At 38.6% G+C, this 20605-nt stretch overlaps 1 protein-coding gene across 2 annotated transcripts in view; it reads right to left on the reverse strand.

Annotated features, from left to right (window-relative positions):
- MAGI3 (membrane associated guanylate kinase, WW and PDZ domain containing 3) overlaps positions 1–20605 on the reverse strand; it is a 126109-nt gene that overhangs the window by 56042 nt on the left and 49462 nt on the right. For both annotated transcript variants that reach the window (XM_053457617.1, XM_053457618.1), the window contains exon 2: positions 6455–6571. In XM_053457617.1, the coding sequence (XP_053313592.1) occupies positions 6455–6571 (117 nt within the window). The remainder of the gene's footprint in view (positions 1–6454; positions 6572–20605) is intronic.

Raw genomic sequence — 20605 nt, forward strand, 5'->3', positions numbered from 1 at the left:
GATTTTTCAAGAACATTACTATAAATAAATAAAGACAAACTTCAGCTGAAGAACTGGTTCCATGGAGACTATGATAACCATAGCTTGAGAATGGGAATTCGAGGGGGGGGGAGTCCATAAAATCCTTATTTCCGAGATGACTTTGCCTAGTGAAACTAGGGCAATGAATTATGTAGGAAGAATGGATGCAAAGAAGTCTGGAAGGCATGGAAAATATTGGACAATATTGTAGCAAGACTAACAATTTGCCCGTTTCAAACAGTGTTCAAATTACGGTGTTCATTTTCTCCCAGCACACCAAAAAGCCGTTGGTATAGTAATGTATTTAGTCTTCCCTGAGGGAGCCGGGTTACCACATGGTGACAAAAATTACAGAGCCAGTCTATTGAAGGAATGAAGACTATTAAAAATACAACGTTTATATGGTAAATGAAAGTTATCTGCATATATTATGGAGGCACTTCAATGCAAACTAGCATCTTGATTTTCTTGGACCAAGAATAAAATATGGATTTATCTCTACAAAAAAACTATCTGCTGCTTTCTTAAGGGTACTCACTCCTGATTAACAAAAGGTCATTTCAACCGGATCTGTCATCTAGCTCAGGCATATACCAAACTGTCTCTGTGTTTTGTGCTAGCGTATCACAAATACAAACACCAACTTGGAGCAGGCCTGTCATAAATGTTTCACTTATAAATGTGTACACCATGACAACATGGTGTGTATACCAAGAAAACAAGCTTGAAGCAGTCAATCAGTGACAGACAAAACACTCCATTAAAACGAATGGGAGCACTTTTCACACACATGTGTATATATATATATACGCAGCGGTCTAAATAGATCCTCGTCCACAGTGTTCGCTAAGCCAGCACTGGAGGTGACTAGCACTGTATGTCATGTGCAAAGAGATTATTTTTGCTGCATGGAAGATGGATCGGGGGAGGGGAAGAGGCAAACATAAATGGAGGTATTCTGCAGAATCCTCCTATGCATATGCAACGGAGACACCATGTCAATTTAAAAGGGAGCTCTTAGCTGTACTATGCATTAACCACTGCAAAAAACACAGAGCTGTGTTTTTTTTTAATTTTCGTACCCTACGTGATTCAAACAACTTTGTTTTAACATTTCTGCAGTGCTTGTGTTTGCTGTAATTTTCTTCTTTCTTATTTACTGTACCAACACAAGTTATTTATTGTTTTTTTTTTAATTGCATCTTATATTTTACTATAAAAAAATATAAAATACGGTGAGAAATTGAGCAAAAGTGGACTTTTCTGACTATTACTTGAAAGATCTTTTACTCATCTACAAAAGTGAACAAAAAAGTAATTTGTGCCGATTTTAGAAATACCCGTTTTTTTTTTGTTTTTTTTATAGGGCAATAAGTACAAGTAGCATATTGCTTATTCAAAACAATTTCTTTCAAATATGGTTATTCTGCCCTCATGTCCTATATGGGACATCTTCAAAGACAGTCAAGTTCAATTCAACCCCATCAAACCATATATGTTTGAAAACCGGACACCCCACGGTATTTTGATTGCTAGTATTTTAACTCTTTCCATGCAGTAATTCTACTACCAGCCTTTGTCAAACCTTGTGCTACTAATTTTTTTTAATGTCTTTCTTTTCCCCACACACATTGCAATTCAGGTATGAATTTAACACTCCTGAAATGTGTCACAGCCAAACAACACCCCAATATGTTTTCAGCAACATGTCCTGAGTACAGTGATGCCACCCATGCATTGGTTTGTCGGGTTGTTTAGAGGGTACTTTCAATTTTTCACCTTGGAATTTTGATAAAGTCAAAATTCTGCTCTCATGTCCTATTTGGGACATCTTAAAACCTGGCCAATTCAACCCCCCCCCCCAATTTGTGTTCAGCAACATCTCCTGTGTGCAGTGATACCACCCAGGCATGGGTTTGTTGGGTTGTTTGGGGGTAAACGGTCACATTTAGGAGGTGTGCATTTTTTGGAATTTCAACATCTGGTCAGTCTGTGTCCATGTCCTATTTATTTTGGGTACATCTTCGAACCCGGCCAATTCTATTAATCCCTTCAAATTATACATTTTTAAAAGTAGACACCCATGGGCATTTAAAATGCCAGCATTTTAACTCTTTTTAAAAATAAATATATATCTATATATATATCTAAATTACCACTGCTTTAAAACTCGCAGCTGCATCGACTGCAATGGCATCCCGGTGTGCCGGCTCATGGACTGGCCGGCCCACCGCGGGTGCTGCAGGCTTTTGCCCCACATTAAAGACGGCCCTGGCGCGGCCGAATTTGCCACTTAAATGGACGGCCACGCAGCTCTTTATTTTAGATTCAGGGCGGCCTGGGGGGGCAGGTGTGTAATGACTTCTATTTGACATGAGTTGGAATGTGATTGGTTAATTTTGAACAGAGCCAGAGCCCGAGCCACAGCCCCAGTTAGAAGAGGTTGTGCACGCTTATGCAACCAGGCTATTGTGAGTTGTATCCCCCCCTCAAAGATTTCAGTTTGTTTGCAATTGAATCGTTCACGTTATAGGTCACATTAAAGGTGGAAAAAGTTCTGACATGACATATCTTTGTCTCATTCTTTAACATCACAAGAACCTGGCATTTTAAGGGGGTGTGTAGACTTTTTATATCCACTATATATATATATATATATATATATATATATATATATATATACATACACACACAAAAGTGTTGGTATACTGTGCTTCATACAACATGTTACTGATTGAAACAACCTTGCAATATAATCAGCAGGGAGACATTACACTGCAATGCAGTCAAGCTGTAAAATCTATCTTAGTATTGGTGACAAAGGCAAAAAAAACATTAAGTATCCATTTAACTATCCTACGTATTCAGAAATATAATGGCACATAAAAATGGCATGTAATGCATGTAAGAAAGTTCTGCTCCTTTTTTACAGGTTCATATTATGTATTATATCATTGCGTTTCAGTTCTGGATTGACCTTGGGGCAGAATCAGACTCATATGTTGATGGAGATTTTTCCTCTGTAATGGCACAAGAGAACTAAAACCTGAGAGGCTATGAAACTGCTGTCCATCTCAAACTTGTTTTGTTAAAAAAAGTTATGTCATTTTAAACATTTTTAATTAAAGAATACGATGTAGCCCTTCAGCCTCCCTGTACGATGCAAACATTTATTGGGGCAGTCTAACAGGTGGCTGTACCAATGGCACAAGAAGGAAAAGCAAACAGACTCTAGGGTAGCTATCATCCCCAGCATTTCACTGAAAACAACTTCGACTGTAAAAATAAATAAATAAATAAATGGGAAGAGATGTAAAAATGTGTATACAAAAACATGACTCTCTCCAAATATTTTAAGCAGCTTTAAGAAGGGTCTCTTATCGGTAGCCCCTTTAAAGTGCGCCATTGCAATCTTTCTTAATGAAATCACAACAGTGACAAACCCCTAGCCATATTTTAATTTCTTTAGTGTATATATGGTATTGTTTTCTATAGGTGCACATGAAATGCATACTTCTTTTTACAGCTTGTATTGTTTTAATAGATGTTTCAGGCTCTCCAGGAGACAGTATGCAAAAACAGCGATAGGATTTTCTGGATTGCGGTAGAATTGGGCGCATTTGAACACATGCAGGGTTGCAGTAAAATCCTCATCCACAGCATCAGCCACTGAATCTTTTCTTCCTACACCATTGTATTCTCTTTATTGATCCCTAAGGCAGATCTTATCATTTTGTATATAAAAGATGTAGTTGTCCTTTTTTATTTTATCATTTTAAGCTGTCTGCATAAATCTTACGTAGTGAATTTATTTATTTTTAGCTATTTTGAAAAACTGCCAGTCCCACTCTAACCAACAGTGTGCTAGAGGGCTCTGAATACAACGATACAGCGCATACAGAAATTCTTCAACGCTTCGGTGTATTTTTTTTTTATAGACTAATGGAATAGTTTAATCAATATTTTTTACTTTATACTATTTCCTAATGTTTGCAGTTTGTTTTTAGAGTATTTACCAATTTCATCATCCAAAACTTTAGTTAGAACAAATATTCTTGAAAATGAGGCAGGGTACACAAGTATTTTTCTGTGCAACCGCCAAAAATATTCACAAGAAGTGTTATATATCAACCACAGCATGCGCGGCGCTTTACAACAGCAATTAACAGGTGGAACGAAATACATAAGGGGGGTCTATTTGCAAGCTATGACAGCATTTCTTTCATTATTATTCATTGCTTTATATAGCCCCATTGGATTCCACAGCGCTGTACAATAGGATGACCCTGATCTTATGCTATTGTTAAAAATATTAATAATAATAATAATATTAACGTCTGTTTTAAATCTTGGTTTCTTACAATGTCAAGGCCACAAGCTAGATTGAGTGGTAGGAAAGTTTTCTTTTAACCCCTTAATGACAAAGCCCGTGCATGTACGGGGTCAAAATGCATTGTTTTCAATGGGTTTAGGGACCGCACATTGTCTTTAAGGGGTTAACAGTGGTAGTATAAAATACCCTCTTAATTTCTTAAATTAACACTGTGCAACAGTACTTGGACATATTCCCAAAGTACAAAACCTACCACACCTCAAGACTGCCCTTTTAACCATGACGGAGACAGCTTTGGGTCAGAGTCCTCTCCAGAGAGACAGATTCGTTTTATGAGCTGCATCGTGAAACATTACATAGGGGGAGCAATGGCCATTATACTTATGGAAATGAGTCATTCAAAAACATCATGAAATGTGTCACTGCTTGAAGAATCTGATCATGTACTAACCCAGTGTGCGAAAATCAGTTTAAGCACCGTTGAAGAGGAACATTAAAGGTAATCAGGAAATGTCATTCACACTTGTACTGATTTCCAGATTACATTTTGGAGTAAGAGGCTGAGCATGAAGTGTGTTTATTTTAAGGTGCACACATTATTACATGTGTGTGTGTAATGTATATATATATTATATATATACATATATATATATATATATATATATATATATAATATATATATATAATATATACACACATATATATACATATATACACACATAATTACTTAAGGGGACACCATCATATGCAGAATATATGCATATGTATTTAGCAAATGCATGGGGGATTCTGCAGTGTGTGTTAGTGTATGCTCTTAGCATGTGTGTGTTACTCTATGTTGTATATGCGTTAATGTAGGCAGGGCCGGCCCTATAATGAGGCAGACTGGGGCAATTGTCCCAGGCGGCACTTTAGAAGGGGCGGCACTTTGCGCTTTTTTTTTTTGAAGCGGAGGAGAGAGAGAGGGGCACCGAGTGGTTTTCGCTTACCCGCTCGGCGCCCCTCTCTCTCTCTCCTCTGCGGCGAGTCTCCCTGTTCGGTCCCGGTGCCGGCTTGTAATGCAGAGCGCCGGAAGTGACGTCAATTTCTGTCGCTCAGCATTACAAGCTGGCACCGTGGCAGAGCAGGGAGACTCGCCGCAGGACTGTTTAAAGGTAAGTACCGGGGCGTCGGCGGGGCGGCGTTTTAAAACTTCGCCCCAGGCGGCGTTAAGTCTTCGGCCGGTCCTGAATGTAGGGTGCGTTGTGTTGGTCATCATATGGTGTAAGAGTGCATGCATGTTAGTGTATGGTGTTGGCATGAATGATGTGTGTCAGTGTCTTTTGCTAGAGGGTCAAGGGTGAGCCTAGGCTTGGTGAAGGGAGAGAGGGAGAGAGTTTATACGTGTATGGTCTTAGAGTCATTGAGTGAATTTTAGGGTGTGGGTGTCAGTGTATGATATTAGAGTGAGTGGGTGTCAGAGCATCCAAGGACACTAATCTGTGTGTGTGGGGGTATTTCTCTGCTCGTGTTCCAGCTGCACAGGTCCATGTAGAGATATGGACACCAGGGTACTGCTGCAGGCTCCACCTGGTACAAATGGCCTAACTGGCAAGTAAGTTACAGTTGAGGTGCAACTATAAATACCATATTTTTCAAGTCACCCCCTGGCCACGAACACCCCATTAGGACAGCGCTGTCTATTCCTATCACCAACAATCAGCAACTTAACAATAGGGGAGCGATAACTAGGAAGAACCACAAGTTAAGATGGCTTCTCCCATGGCATATTTATTAAGTGTCAAACAAATAACATATTGCGTATTTAAAGCACACATCATTTGCATAAGTTTATACAGTGCATGCAACTGTAAAATGTATGATTAGTGAAAAGTGACATCCATCTTAGGCAGTGTCTTTGTGTTTACAAGGAGGTGGCCACTTCAATATCTATCTCACTTCAACTCTTCAAAGCTTTTGGTAGAAAAGCATTTATAGTTCAGAAACTAGGAAACAAGGTTGGTATATTGGTTGAAGAAACTTTGTGCAGCATTATATTACAGACAACAAACACCACAACATAAAAGAGCTTAGCAAATTGTGCACAAAATGAACACTTACACGGTATTGTTCGGAGGTAAAGGTTATCTCGGATCACTTGCTGCAGCTTGTGGTCTATGGATCCCTTCTGGAATTGCAGGCTCAAGTAGTGACGCAGATCCTTATTGATAACTTTACCTGCAACGATGAAGGAAAAAAAAAAGTGTTCACACCACAACAAATTGAACTTGTATAGTTATAAATGGGGCTATAGCAATATTGAAGCATATAAGAGGTTTACCTACGCACCACCAAGGCAGTAAGCCGACAGGTATTCAATAGTCTTAATATTCCAAGATTGACTGACACACAAGTAAGAGTCACTGAAGAAATACATTGGATTCAGTGGCTATGCTTGTTCGAGAAACAGATTGATACATTCTGATCTAACCAACTTGTGGAAAATTGTGGATCCATGATATTTTCTACCAAAGATAACGGTGAGACGGACCAAAATATTATAACTTCTTTAATAAATATTTGTGTGGAGATAATTATTTATATATATATATATATATATATATATATATATATATATATATATATATATATATATATATATATATATCTACTGCCCACTAAACCTAAGAATATATAAACAAAGAATGCTGATGGCCAACTTTCGGCCATGGATGGAAGTCAAACCTCGTGGCTCATGAACTAATGTGAAATAATGTGGCATTTAAATCTCCCAGAAATGCTATGGGAGCATAGGAAGGATCCGGTATTTCATAAACTGTTGTCTTTAAGTCTGAACACATTCTAGATGCCCATTGAGTTATATGTAAAGTTACAAGTGTAAATACATTTATGCATACTTGTCATTTCATATACAACATTTAAAAATGTACCATGATTTGCCAAATGACCACAACCTTGACTTAAATACTTGGCCTTAGTTGACTGGAAGAACTGTTTTATCTCGTGCAAGAGCACACTGAAATGAATACATTGCAGTTTCTGGAGTTTATTGCAATGCTATTAACATAAAAGCACTACTGAGGATGTTAATTATTTACAGTTTTGCATTTAAAACGAGTATGTTCCTGGAACACCACAGTATTGGGATAGAAGGAAGACTGCACAAAAGAGTTGGGTGCCTATGCACCTTCTTGGTGCAGTCTCCACAGAGACAGACGGCGACCGCCAGCCACACACCCGTTGTGAGTGAATACACACAAATTGCATTTAGGTTAGGTGTACTGAGACATAAAACATAGAATTTGGAAAGGCGACAGAGCCTCTGCAGCTCCGAAAGGCTACTTTTTATTCACCATCAGGGACGCTGCGAGGAGAAGCACGTTCCCAGCTCAATTCACCCCAAAGCAAATCAGCTGCCCTGTGTGATTTAAGCAAGTGCAGAACTGCCAGGCTCTATCTAGTTTCACAGAAAGCAGCAGGGCTGTGAGTCGCTGATTTTTAGATGATTTAGCCATTTTCCAGCCCCCCCCCCTTTTACCCATTGCTCTCTTTCACAGACTATTCACAGACTTTGTATGAGACCTTCCTATTGTGGCAAGCAGAGCCCAGAAAGGTTTCTCGTGAATACTGCTGAGCCACGGCATTGTTCCCAGGACCTATTTCTGGAATGTGTCTCTCCCCACTGGCATTATTTGTCAGCTCACGTCAGGAAATGAACATTTGACAACATTTCTGATGGTTGAATCATTGCTGTGGTTTTTAGGGCAACTATTAATCAGGCTCTGGAAGGAGCGTAAAGATCGCCCTGTGTTACTCACTCCTGCGGGGCTCGGATTCTCTGTCTAAAGGCAGGAACAGCTTGAGACTGGACTACGTCCAACAGAAAACGGACTTATTATTTTTGTATATCCATTTTTTAAGATGATATTCAATCAAATAAAATGTTTAGTTGGGATTTTATAATGACGTTGATTACAGTAGGTGCATTTTATTGACTTGATGAAACAATACTTGGTTATGTTGAAATACAATGGGTCTTAAGGCCTTACTAAAGAAGTACCAGAGCCTGAAATCAGTGTATATTGAAACTGGGAAAACCATTGAAGCAAAACAAATAAAATGTTTTAGAATATGTGCAAAAAAAGGAGGACATTTTTACGAGTGCCCAAAATATATTTTTCACAGGAAAAAACTTTCATATATGGTCATACTCAAATATTAAATTGCTGATTCCACAATCGGCTAGAATTATGGTATAAACAGCACATAAGATCCTTTTAAGTTCTTCTAGTAAAACAAGTTTCCTTCATCAACTGCTTTTTTTTTTTTTTTTTTTTTAATTAAATGCTGGATTAAATGGACATTCCAGCTATCATATGCACTTTATTATTGCCCCTTTGCCCATCCATTAACGCCAGCGATATCTGGTGCTGGCTCAGGGGGGGGCATTCCCATTGATTTCAAGCAGCCAACCAGTGGCAGATGTCAGACCACATGAGAAGCATTGCTCTGGAGCTGCAGCTTCTCCTAAAGCTAAGGGTTTCCATTTTTTCTTATGGGTTTAGTAGTGAATCATAATAAGTACTAAGTAATGTGTATTCTGTGTTTACAAGGATGTCCAGGACACTGAAGTATCCCTTTAATAACATCTTTCGCCGTACTGCTCAATAACCAAACCCTTGTCATAAACTTAGTTGTATAAAATCTTGCCTCATTCATCATTTTGCAGGGAACACTAAAGTGTCATGTGACACAAGAGCAAGTGCTGATAGGTTGCTCCCTTAAAAAAAAAAAACTGGAACAGGTCATTCAATTTCCTGTGTTGCATCCATGTGACTAAACTTTGACGACAAATAATAAAATGGCAGTACGCTAGCACTTTCGAAATGTTCTTTTTCAGGTGGCATGTCCACTTTTATACCAAAGCTGGGCCTTTTCATCTCATCCTAGTTTTGCTGTTTGTATTCATTTCAGCTGACATGTTTAGCTGTTTGCAAAATAAACAGATTTATGCCAAGAGCCTAATACAGCAAAAAATATATGAAATGACTGGTTTCATCTTAAAAATGTTGATGTCCCCATGACAACAACAAACGCTATTGAGCCAAGCATTTGTTTGATGATTAAAGTATATCTATAAAGCCCATCTATCCCGGGAGATAAAAAAAAAAAAAAATCCCACTACGTATAGTATGTTTCCAAATATTAGCATTTTATAGGGACCACCATGTCAAGTTCTTTTTCTTTTTTTTGTTTTGTTTTTTTTAGATACTGGTGAAAACAAGTTTGATTCAACGAGCCCAATTGCTCTATTAAACAAGTCAATAAAAATAATAATAAAAAAGCTACTTGAACCTTCTTGCCTTCAAATAAGGTGATCGTGCCAAACTGGCAGCGTTTAGGTTTCCTGCAGAGTGTTTCACATCCAAACTCTCTGGAAGACCAGAGGCATCTGGGGTTATGTCTTTAAACTGTTATTAGGTAGACTACCCAAGAAGAAGAGGAAAAATCGAGAAAAACAACCTGTGAAACAAATTGGCTTCTATATAAGAATTCAATCATCCTTAAAGAACGTTCTAAAATGATTCCTTTGTGTATGTTAAGTACGGTAAACGGTTTCAAATTGAGCCGGTCCAAGTAAACAGATTATGACCGCACAAAATTGGATGTAACCTAGCAGGCTATTGACTACATTAAGATGGCATAATTAAAATCACATGTCAAAGAAGTCAAGATATTTGAAACGACAATTTAAAGGCAGACATTATTTTGCTTTTCACCGAGTCAGCGATGTTACGAAATGCTAAAAGCAAGATATAAATTTAACACACACTCATAATTGTTTGCGTACACACCCTAGCCTTTTTTTATTTATACACACAACTGCCTGCAATATATTCCCTCCCAATAGGTCTGTTGGGCAATCACAGTTGCATTAGATAACTGCCAGTCGAAACCTTTACTGTATAAACACAGGACATATATTTATTTTATTCTAACTTTTTTTTTTACCCAAAGGTCATAAATGGGAAATCATTCACATCCTAGTGGAACTGGTCAAACCCCGTATAGGGCCAACCTTTTCTGCCTAGGAAAACGTGGTCGTCTGTAAGGTATACACAGAAACATACAATCTGCCCATTTTTACTTCTTGCCATCTCCTCTTGGACTGATAGGACAATGTCTGTTTTTATGTTTAAAGAGAAACACATAAACCTATGTGTCGGACATGGTAATCTAGATCACCAAAGTAGCGATGTTAATCCCCTTGGGAACTTGCTACTCTATTTTGGATATCCACAATAGTCACACAATCATGCTCCATCTATATCATTTAAATGGATTAGTAGTTAAAATCAATGTGTAGGTTCAGTTATTTGTACACACACACAGCTAATTACTTTCTGCAACCCCCTACTTATAAATCTGTACGAATGAGCTCTTGAGCGATGGTCCATTCAATGCATTTCTGGAGCATCCTGTGGCAGCTCAATGACCTACTGGGTAAATATCCCTTAATTTATAGCGCTATCGTAAGGCAATTATGATGCAAGGGCTTTGTATGGATGATAAAGTGGGTCTTACTCATTATTACTTTCCCAGGGTCTGTGCCACTCTAGGCTTGCTAAGGATCAATAATAATAAGTCTATGAAAGCAATAACCTGGCCACAAATGTTTCCTCCAACAGTCTGCTCCAATACAAGCACTAGTTATCTACAGTAGCTAGTCCTTTACATGAATGCTTTTGCTTCCACATAACATAATTCTATCTTTGTATGTATGATCCGTCTGTCCTGTCTTTATCGGCTTGGAAAAGTTAATGAGGGAAAATCCCATTCTTCTTGAAGATGCGGCCGTTTTGATAAAATACATAACTTCAATTTGCAGGACTCACTGAACCCTGTTTAATGTGCTTTCTGGGAAAATGACAGGCGCACAATAGATAGCTTTGTGCCGTTCTGTCAGATGGATGAAATGGTAATACAATGTCCTGGCTATCTGTGGGCCGGAGGGCCACTGTGGATCTGCTGAAATGACAGTTTTGCTAATGACATATGACAGGAGTGTCACAAAGCAATGATTGTGAAGAGCCTTATTGTACAATAAGATATATATTTTTTTAATTATTATTGTTTAAGCAACTATTATTGCAAAAAAGGAAAACAAAAGTTAAATAAAAAGAAAAATATATAACCCCAACCAGATTTTTAACAAACCAGCGCCACAAAATTAGTCAGTGAACATAAACTGCATTAAGTTTACATCTTCACCAAGATTAGAAGGAAGATTTGCATTTTTTTAATGATAAATTATTCAAATATAATGAATTCTAAATAATTCTCACTTAAATTGAACTGCATAATTATATACGTCTGTCTTAAATGGCTTTAGTTTGCGATATGTTTGGTTACAGGTGCAAAGTTTTTTTACCTCACCAGAGTTGACCGTAGTACTGTCTCGACATAACCTGTATATAAGTTCCGAATTCGCCTACCTTCTGCTCAGTCGCGTGGCCACGAAGGGGTTAAACATAGTTGTATACTATTAGACACGAATAGCAAGCATAAGCAGTGTGGCAATTTATTCTCATGTTAATTAGGATTCAGCACTGAACAGAGCCAATGCACCTTGGCAGCCTAACAAAATACATATTGTGCTTCCTTAATCTCCCAGATGTAAATACAACAGGATAAAAAAAAAAAACGTTTACAAAGTTTGGAATGACTTTTTACTTAATTTGAAGTAAAACATCCAGCAAAACGGAACACCCCCCCCCGGGACAATTTAACTTATGCCATGGTTTAAACATGACATTTCCTCCAATTACAAACAATAATATTTCCCTACGATGACTTGCATTTGCATATAAAACAATGGCTTCCTGAATTGCTTCCCCTCCTTAAAGCAGTTTGCTTTGATCAGCATTTACATTAAACACATACAGAGGATGTATGCATCGTTTGTAAAACTATCGCAAAGATAAGCTTTGCATTGACTGTAAGCTCATAGGAAGCAGTCCCTTTTTACCTCACGTGTCAGCGTGTATCCCATGCAATAGTTTATGAGCTGGAGAAATTGTTGGCGCTATGTGACTGAAAGGTAATCATAAATGGGAGGGAAAACATTATTTTTATTATAATTATTCTTTTACTTATATAGCGCCACCAATTTTTTGCAACACTTCAGACAATACATATATTCAAGGGGTATGACAAGACTAGATACATCAAGGGGAGAGAGCCCTCCTTGCAAGCTTACAATGTTGAGGCCGTTGAACATCCGAAAGAAAAAGATGGCTGCCTCTCTGAAAAAGAGGAGCAAAGCTGAACTCTAAAAGACTGGGAAGTAAACCAATAGGTCGACATTTTGGCCAGCTTTGATCCTATAAACCACCCTTCACAATATGGAGGTTTCTGAGGATATACATATAAACAGAACCAGGATTCAGGATAGCTTTATGCCTATCCCATGCCAGTTCTAATTTCCTCTCTTACTTCTGTCCCACTTTTATCTACCACCCTCTCAGTAAGGCCACAATGTGACAAACATCTTCGTAAAGCCCTTATGCCAGCCATGCTTCAAACCAAAAAGCGTCCCTTTGTTGGCTGTTTTAATTGTCGGGAAACTCTTCAGGATACTTTTTTGACACGCAAAGCGTTAATGTCAGCATCCTACAGAATCACCTTATAATGTAATAGAAAATGTAATTATACTGTAATCCATGCTCTTCTGTTTCGGTACATAATCACTAATCACAGTCTTACCACAGGCTTTGTGTTGTGCATCAGTGCCAAACAGTCTCTGTTATGGTTTTATTTTATATATATTTTTTTAACGAGAGGGATGCTGGGGTCACCGGAAAATCCTTGCATGGTAACGTAGATCACGCTTTTTTCCTGCATGCTAACCCTTTTAATTAATGACCTGTTGTAGTCATGTAAAACATATTCTATCTGACAATTCACAGGTCATTTTTACATTAAAATTTGACAAAAAAAAAGCCTGTGAAATAACACTCCTTTCTGTAAGTGATGACAACACCACATCATACAGTGAATAAGTTAAAGGGACACTCCAGCCATCATGGGCACTACAATGCATATGATAGCTCTTTTGCCTTTAAATTTACATCTCAACCCTTCAAATACATGGACTCAAACTATACACTTATATATGTCATGCCAGGTAAGAAAGGAAAGTATTCGCTCCCTCACCGGTCTGAGTGAAGCAGGAAAATTGATGCAGGACTAGTAGATATGCCATTAAGAAGGAAACAAGGCACTGCGCAGAGCAGAGCAAAGCACAGCCAGAGCTCTGGGGACATAATTAAAGCTCCAAGTATTCACCCGTATCCACTATTATCCATGTAGGACAACGGCTCTATGCTACATATTAAATCCAGTTTGTGCTGCCCGACAGACGAATATGCAAAATAGTCCCTAATGTATTAAAAGTGCAAATAATCCCTCAGAAGATTTGTCATTTTCAGTACACTAAACAAACCTAGACATTGGGAGATATATATATATATATATATATATATTAAAAGCAGAATATGCATTCCCAAATTACCGTTTTTTTTCTTTCCCTCAGATGAACCCACTGGATTCTAGATATTTCAGAACAGATAACTAATTGGAAACTAACACCAAGGTTTAGCAACACCTTTTTGCATTTACAGTTTACATGAAAAAATATGATTCTGGAATCATGAAATTTAAAAAGTGGCTTTTTCGTCATAGCCCCCAAAGGAATAGCTCAATCAGGGAGCATATTCCATTGGTTTTTAGGCTGCTGCTAAGATCTCGTTATAAACTTTGCACCACTGAACTGTTTATCTGAAAGGTATAGTCATAACCTCCGAAACTTCAGCAGCACTCCCTGCAGCAATCGAACATTACAGGGAATACAGGATTTATATGTAGAGGCCAAGCTCAAACTTCAGCTATGCATTAAAAAAAAACTATTTAGTTTAATAACGGCTAAAACGTATAGGTAATACTTTGGAATTCTCATTTCTCAAGATTAGTTGGCTTGTTTCTAGTAAGAAGGTATTTTTTCCTCTTCAAATAACTCGAATTACTGTACCGACACACCCAATAAATCATCTGTTACTGAGTTATTGGAAACTCTTCCATGGTTACTAATAACAGTTTGTAGTCACTTGAGAATATTGACTTGACTGGCTGCCGTCAATTGAATCCGAGCAATTCATCAATGCGTTCTACAGTGCACATTTGGGCGTTCTAATGACTGGCAGCATATTTTTCTGCAAACCTCTGCTCATCCATCAAATTCTGGAATTTTCTATAATAAATCCTAGTTTTGTGATGGAAGGACCTGTGAGGGTTAGTCTTTATTGAAAGGTCTCCAAATGCGTATTTATCCCAAAGCATTTAAAATGAACTGTGTCTCATAATACAAAGAATACCTTTTAGAGTTTATACAATTCCAATATGGCTTTTAGAGCACCCTGAAGGGGTTCTTTACCTAAACAGGAGACTGCAGGACCTCTTTGTGAAAGGCCTCAACATATATAGGTCAACACATCCCTTCTTTAAGCAGACGGAACATGTCTGATATGCTCATGGAGATTTTTTTTCCTGGATAATGGCACCAGTTAGCTAAAACATGAGACTCTTAAGGATGGATTCACTGGAGGGCAGGCTACTTAAGTGCAGTCCATTCTTGGCTGAGCTAGTCTGACCCTTGATGGTATGTGAACACCGTATCAGCAGAGTACAACTAAATCAGTGGGACTGAGCAGCCTTTAAAGCCACTGAGACTCACCTGCAATCTAAAGTCCTCTCTGGACATCTATGTGATTCAGCTCCTTGGTAAGCAATAAAGCCATGTCACATTAGATAGGAGGACTCACCAAAAGTGTGGTACTTTGATGTAGTGGCGGGCAAAGCAATATATGTGGCAGAATTCCTAATACTTTTGCTTAGGTAGGTGTTTTCAAATAGTATTTGCTGGTTGTGTACTGGTTTCTTTACATGTGCCAAATCCAGTTAACCTTCCTAAGGTCCCATTTTTTGGCACAAAGTGAATTCCTTTTCAGCGTTACAGACGTGAATATGTAGATCAGGTGTGTATGTTACACGCCTCCAACTCTTTTTTTTACCCTCAACGATCCCTGGATTTGAAAGATTTATCTGTTAGATAACACGCTGAAAGCTACCAATGAGCATAATATTTTCATATAATAGTACATATTCATTCAGGCTCCAGCTACTCGGAAACCTCCTTTTGCGGGATGTGGGTGGCCAGTCCCGCTGATGTTGGCTTGGGTGGGTAGCGAGGTGTGCCACAACAACGCTCCCATGGCTGAGTTTCTTTGTGCTGACTGGGAGAAGCAGCGATTCATCCGCTGTCTACTGGCAAAACCCAGAGAGTTCCTAGGTATGCCAATAACTCCCAGAGAGTTATCAGCTATTGTCAATAATGTGTGATTACAAGGTGTTAAGTTAGTGCCAACTAAACATTCCAAGTCAATGACGACAAAAAAAAATTCAATACAGTGTTCTTCTTGTATGGAGATTTCCACCCTATTTAATTAAACCAACACCTTCAACCTAGCTAAAACTGGAAGGTCCACAGATTTTATAAGCCAAGATATCTAGCAGCGGAAAGACAATTAGGAAAGGCGGAAAACCGTGGAGACTTAGCGTATGCTAGCATTACCTAGAACATGAAAATCCTTTTTCCGAAACACAAAAACGTTTGCATTTAATTAAAAATTGAATACATGCATATCAAAGAACAAGATTAAAGCAACTGATCTCGGTCTCTCTTTCAAAGTACATCGTGATCAAGAACGCAGCAACGCCTCGTGTAACACCTGCCCTAACTGCAGCCACCAAATATTTTCATATACCTGTCTTTCAGCAGATGATGTGTGTCTGAAAAACAGAAGAGCAGAGTGCCAGATTCCTTCCATATACCACACTTACTTCACGATGTCATCTGCAGATTATAGGGGCTCAAGGTTAGTCACCACCAGGATAGAAAAACCTTAGAGGTTGTTATTTACTAAAATGGATGTTTTTATTAGGCATTATAAATGACCAACCCCAGTGGGCTTCTCCACTTCTCCAGCAAGAAGAGCTTGGCTGGCCTTTCACATTACCAATTTAACTTCCAGCTATGAAGGGTCAAATGAGCACAATTACAAGAGAAGCCCACTAGAGTCAAACCTTCATAATGCATACTGATGTTAATGAGTAGAAGCCACAACTCGTCTACCGCTTCCCATGTTAGTGAATAAACCCAGAGGGGATAACAGCACAAAATGTGAAGATCAGTCGCTTTCTTTGCTTTACTAAAATAGAATATAAGGGAAAAGTGTCAACTACTCCTGACTCACCACGGGCATACCTGGGAATTCTCTTGATTTGACATGTAGTCTGCAGTGGCTTCCTTGGAACTTTGGGAGTCACCATCCTCATTTTCAAGGACAGGTATGTGTTGTTAATACATGTCCAATCCCCCATCCACTTCATTTCAAGACATTTGGGGCTTACTCTGCCCTTGTCTGAGGCTACCGCCCTCCTCACAGGGCAAAACACACACTTTGCCCCACCCTAAAAGGCAATCATTGAGAAGAGGGAGATCTCCAGGTAGCCTGATCTGGGAAGTTCCCAGGTATGACCACAGGGCAGGTGCCATGTGCGCAACATCCAATAGAGCCCCACAATTTTCCAACCTGATTCACAAGTGGGTAACACTTTCAGAACTATCATATATATCCGATCACCAGCCCTGAGTAAACATGGTGTCAAACCACAGCAGGACCATATTGTTTAAAGGAGTTCTATTATGCTACTGAAGGAGACACAAAACTATAAAATATTACCGATTAGGGTCTACTCTTATTTAAAATAAGGCTTTGTTAGAATATATGCAAATGGTGTATTCAAACAAATTTAATTAACAGTCAAAAAGACTATAGTATTAAAAGGTAGGTGTATTTTTTTCCTAAAATTAAATCTGCGGATTAAGACCAGAAGGTTGTATAATTACAATTTTTATCCAGTGGTTCAATGCAAATATCTAATCAGTGTGTCTTTACCATCACATGTTGATAGTAGCACTAATCCCATATACTCTGCTTAATTAACCATATGCTTTGCTTTCGCACTTGTAGGGTTCCCAGCCTAATCTTTCATTTGTTTTTAATTATTTTAGTGTTATTAGCAGTGATGTAACCAAGATAACAAATTTAAATTAACGCCAAATGGAGCATTACCAAGGTCCTTTGCAGATCTGCATGTGCAGAAAATTAATGAGATGATTCTGAGTCAAAAAACATAATTAAGAAGTTTGCAAGGCACTAGTCGCATGGGGTGGCTATGAGCCTAGGGAGTCGAGTCCCATAATAAACTAATTTGAAACACACAGAGGCCTTTTGTGAATACGTATCGTGCAGTTGCTTTTGTTCAACCGTGAATCTAAACTACAGAACTAGAATCCAGATGCACAATTCTAGAAGCACACAAGATTAATTTTTTAAAATTATTTTGCAGAGCCAAGAAGAAATAGTCAATCACACCATCTTTTGTTTGCTTCAGGAGTTGTACTTTTGTAAAATGTTCTCCCCAGCAGGAATTGTCAGCACAGGTACTTCATCCACAGAAATGAGCAGACATGGTCCATATTATGTGGACTACAGCCCATTCTGCCCATTGATTGTGCTCATTGAACAAAAATGGAGTGCTAGGATTAGAAACTTCCCAAAGAAAATGTTTCCATACCAAATGTTACTAAATTATACAGATATTATTTAAGTTTGCAAGCAAATACACATTATATGCATACATCATACATGGGAGTAGTCTGGGCTCTTGTGGGCGAGTGGCTTTGAAACAGGCAGGGTAGCCATGTATGGGCTAGAGCCAGGCGTGCATGGGGATGGACTAATCGAAACCCAGGGTATGTGCTAAGTCGAATGGAAAGAGGGCAGAAAGTGGGCTTGGGCAAATGCTGTCAGAGACCCAGGTATGCAGCACTTCACCAGGAGACTCCTGTTCATTTGTCCGGAGATCACAGTAAAGAACATGTAGAAAATAATGTTATATGAACATTTGTGTCATCAAATTATGTATATGCATTTATTGTACACATAAATCTGCATCCATCAGCCCTCACATACCTAAGCATACTTCTAAAGGGAGCAACTGATAGGTTAACCTGTCATTGGCCTTGTCAATTGTCATTATATGTACTTAGCTTTAATGCTATTCCTCTAAATACTGTAATATCACTAGCGGGTTCAAGAAAAAAATAAAACTCAAAATACTTGAATCAAAAAGTACAAAGACGTCACATTAAAATTACAACTTTACAAATTCACCTGCAGTCTGTTGCCACCGTTAAGTCAAATCAGCCATTCCAATATTTTCACGGGTCGGTGGACTGTTATATATTAGTGAGAACAGGGCAGATTTTCAGTTGGTTACTAACCTCCTTTTTGCCTCTTAATGTACTAGTACTGGTGAATTACCCCCAGGCAGTTGGGTTCAAAACTAAACTTACACAACAGACAAGCTAGTGTGCTGAAGTTGGGAAACTTGACCCGAACTGTCCATCTTGCATACTGGCCGAGAGCCTGGTGGCTGCATCACCAAAGTAATTTAGACTTATAAAACACACAAGCTTAAAAAACACACAAATTAAAATAAAACCTAACATAGCTTCTTAGAAAGAGAATAAGAAAAGATGGAACATACAGAGTCGATTCCCAGGGCTTTGAACTTCAGAGTTCTTTTAGCTGATGCCATCCCACACAAAGTGTAGAGTATAAGTGCACCTTCACCCAACAAGGGCAGCTCCTCCGCATTACTCTGCCGAACAAGGATTATTCTAACTCAACAGGGATGTGGTGACAAGACAAAAGAAAATTTAAGAAGTGGGATTAACACGGTGACAGTTCTTCTCTCCGTCTTCAGTAAACTATACATTATTTAAAGTGTAATGTTCTTTCCTGAGCAGTTATGAAAAAAGACTTGTCATCATTTATGTTCCCTGGGGAGGCGTTGAGACAATACAATTACTCAATACGCTTTACCTGTCTGCCCTCAAATTGGAAGTATAAATGTTCTCTGTCTGAGCAAAACAGAGATAAAAGACTAGAATAAAAACAGGGATATGTGATAGGCCACTTTATGACCCATTCTACTGACGCAGTCATAAAATAGAGATGAAACCTTGGCCTTACCACTTAATTTTATTTCTTTCAGGAGTTTGGAATCATCTGTAACTTACTAATTATCCACAGATATGCCCGAGCGAGAAAGCTACGTAGAATTTAGAAGCAATTTTCTTATGAGTGTAAGAAAACAAATAAAAGGACAGTTCAGTAATGTACAATTCTTACGCCAAACCAGGAGAAGACAACCAAAAAGTACAGCCGGCAGTGGACCATGGAAACCAGAAGCATGATCCCCTTTCTTCTGGAGGCATATTGTTTGTGATTTTTTTAGTATACCCATATAATACATTCTTAATATAGCATGTTCAGCAGGCTAACGTACCAGCGGCGTGGACAGATTGTAGCAGTGGTGCATCCTGCCCTATGGAGAGGGAGAGGTGTGTGTGTGTGTGTGTGTGTGTGTGTGAAAGACAGAGAAAGAGGGAGTGTTGTGAAATTGGAATGCAACATAAGGTTACATTTTTTATAATAAAAGAATTTGGAGTATGTGAACCAAATAAAAAAAAAGAGATAATTTACACTACCAATACTTCAGTATGCTTTGATATACCACTTGTACACCAGTATGCAGTTAACCATTCATTGTCTCATTTCTCCGAGTCAAGGCAGTGATGTTGGCTGGCAGAAGTTACTTAGGGGAAATGAGAATGCATCACTGGATTATAAAGTTCACGAGGAAACCAACAATTTAACGCACTGCTGGGCAAAGAGAAATACCACACCACAGTCATTCAGGGAAAATCTGCATGCTGATGGCCATCTTCCTTGCTTCATATTCATGGTGAATATTCACTCGGCTAATGCTGGAAACTGACCCAAATTGTTTACCTCAGTAAAGTCCTGATGTCATACAGGGGACGCACCACCTAGTTAGGATTTGAGAAATATAAGTTCCCATAACAGAATCATAACATGAGGACGTTTTGTGTGCTGACAGCGTGACCTTGAAAATGATACAAAGCCTGGCAGAAGGAGGTCATACAGGGCCAGAGAAGTGAGAATAGGTCAGCTAGCTATCAGGTAGATGTACACTGTT

The sequence above is a fragment of the Spea bombifrons genome, chromosome 2, assembly GCF_027358695.1.
Source record: "Spea bombifrons isolate aSpeBom1 chromosome 2, aSpeBom1.2.pri, whole genome shotgun sequence".
Taxonomy (NCBI): Eukaryota; Metazoa; Chordata; class Amphibia; order Anura; family Pelobatidae; genus Spea; species Spea bombifrons.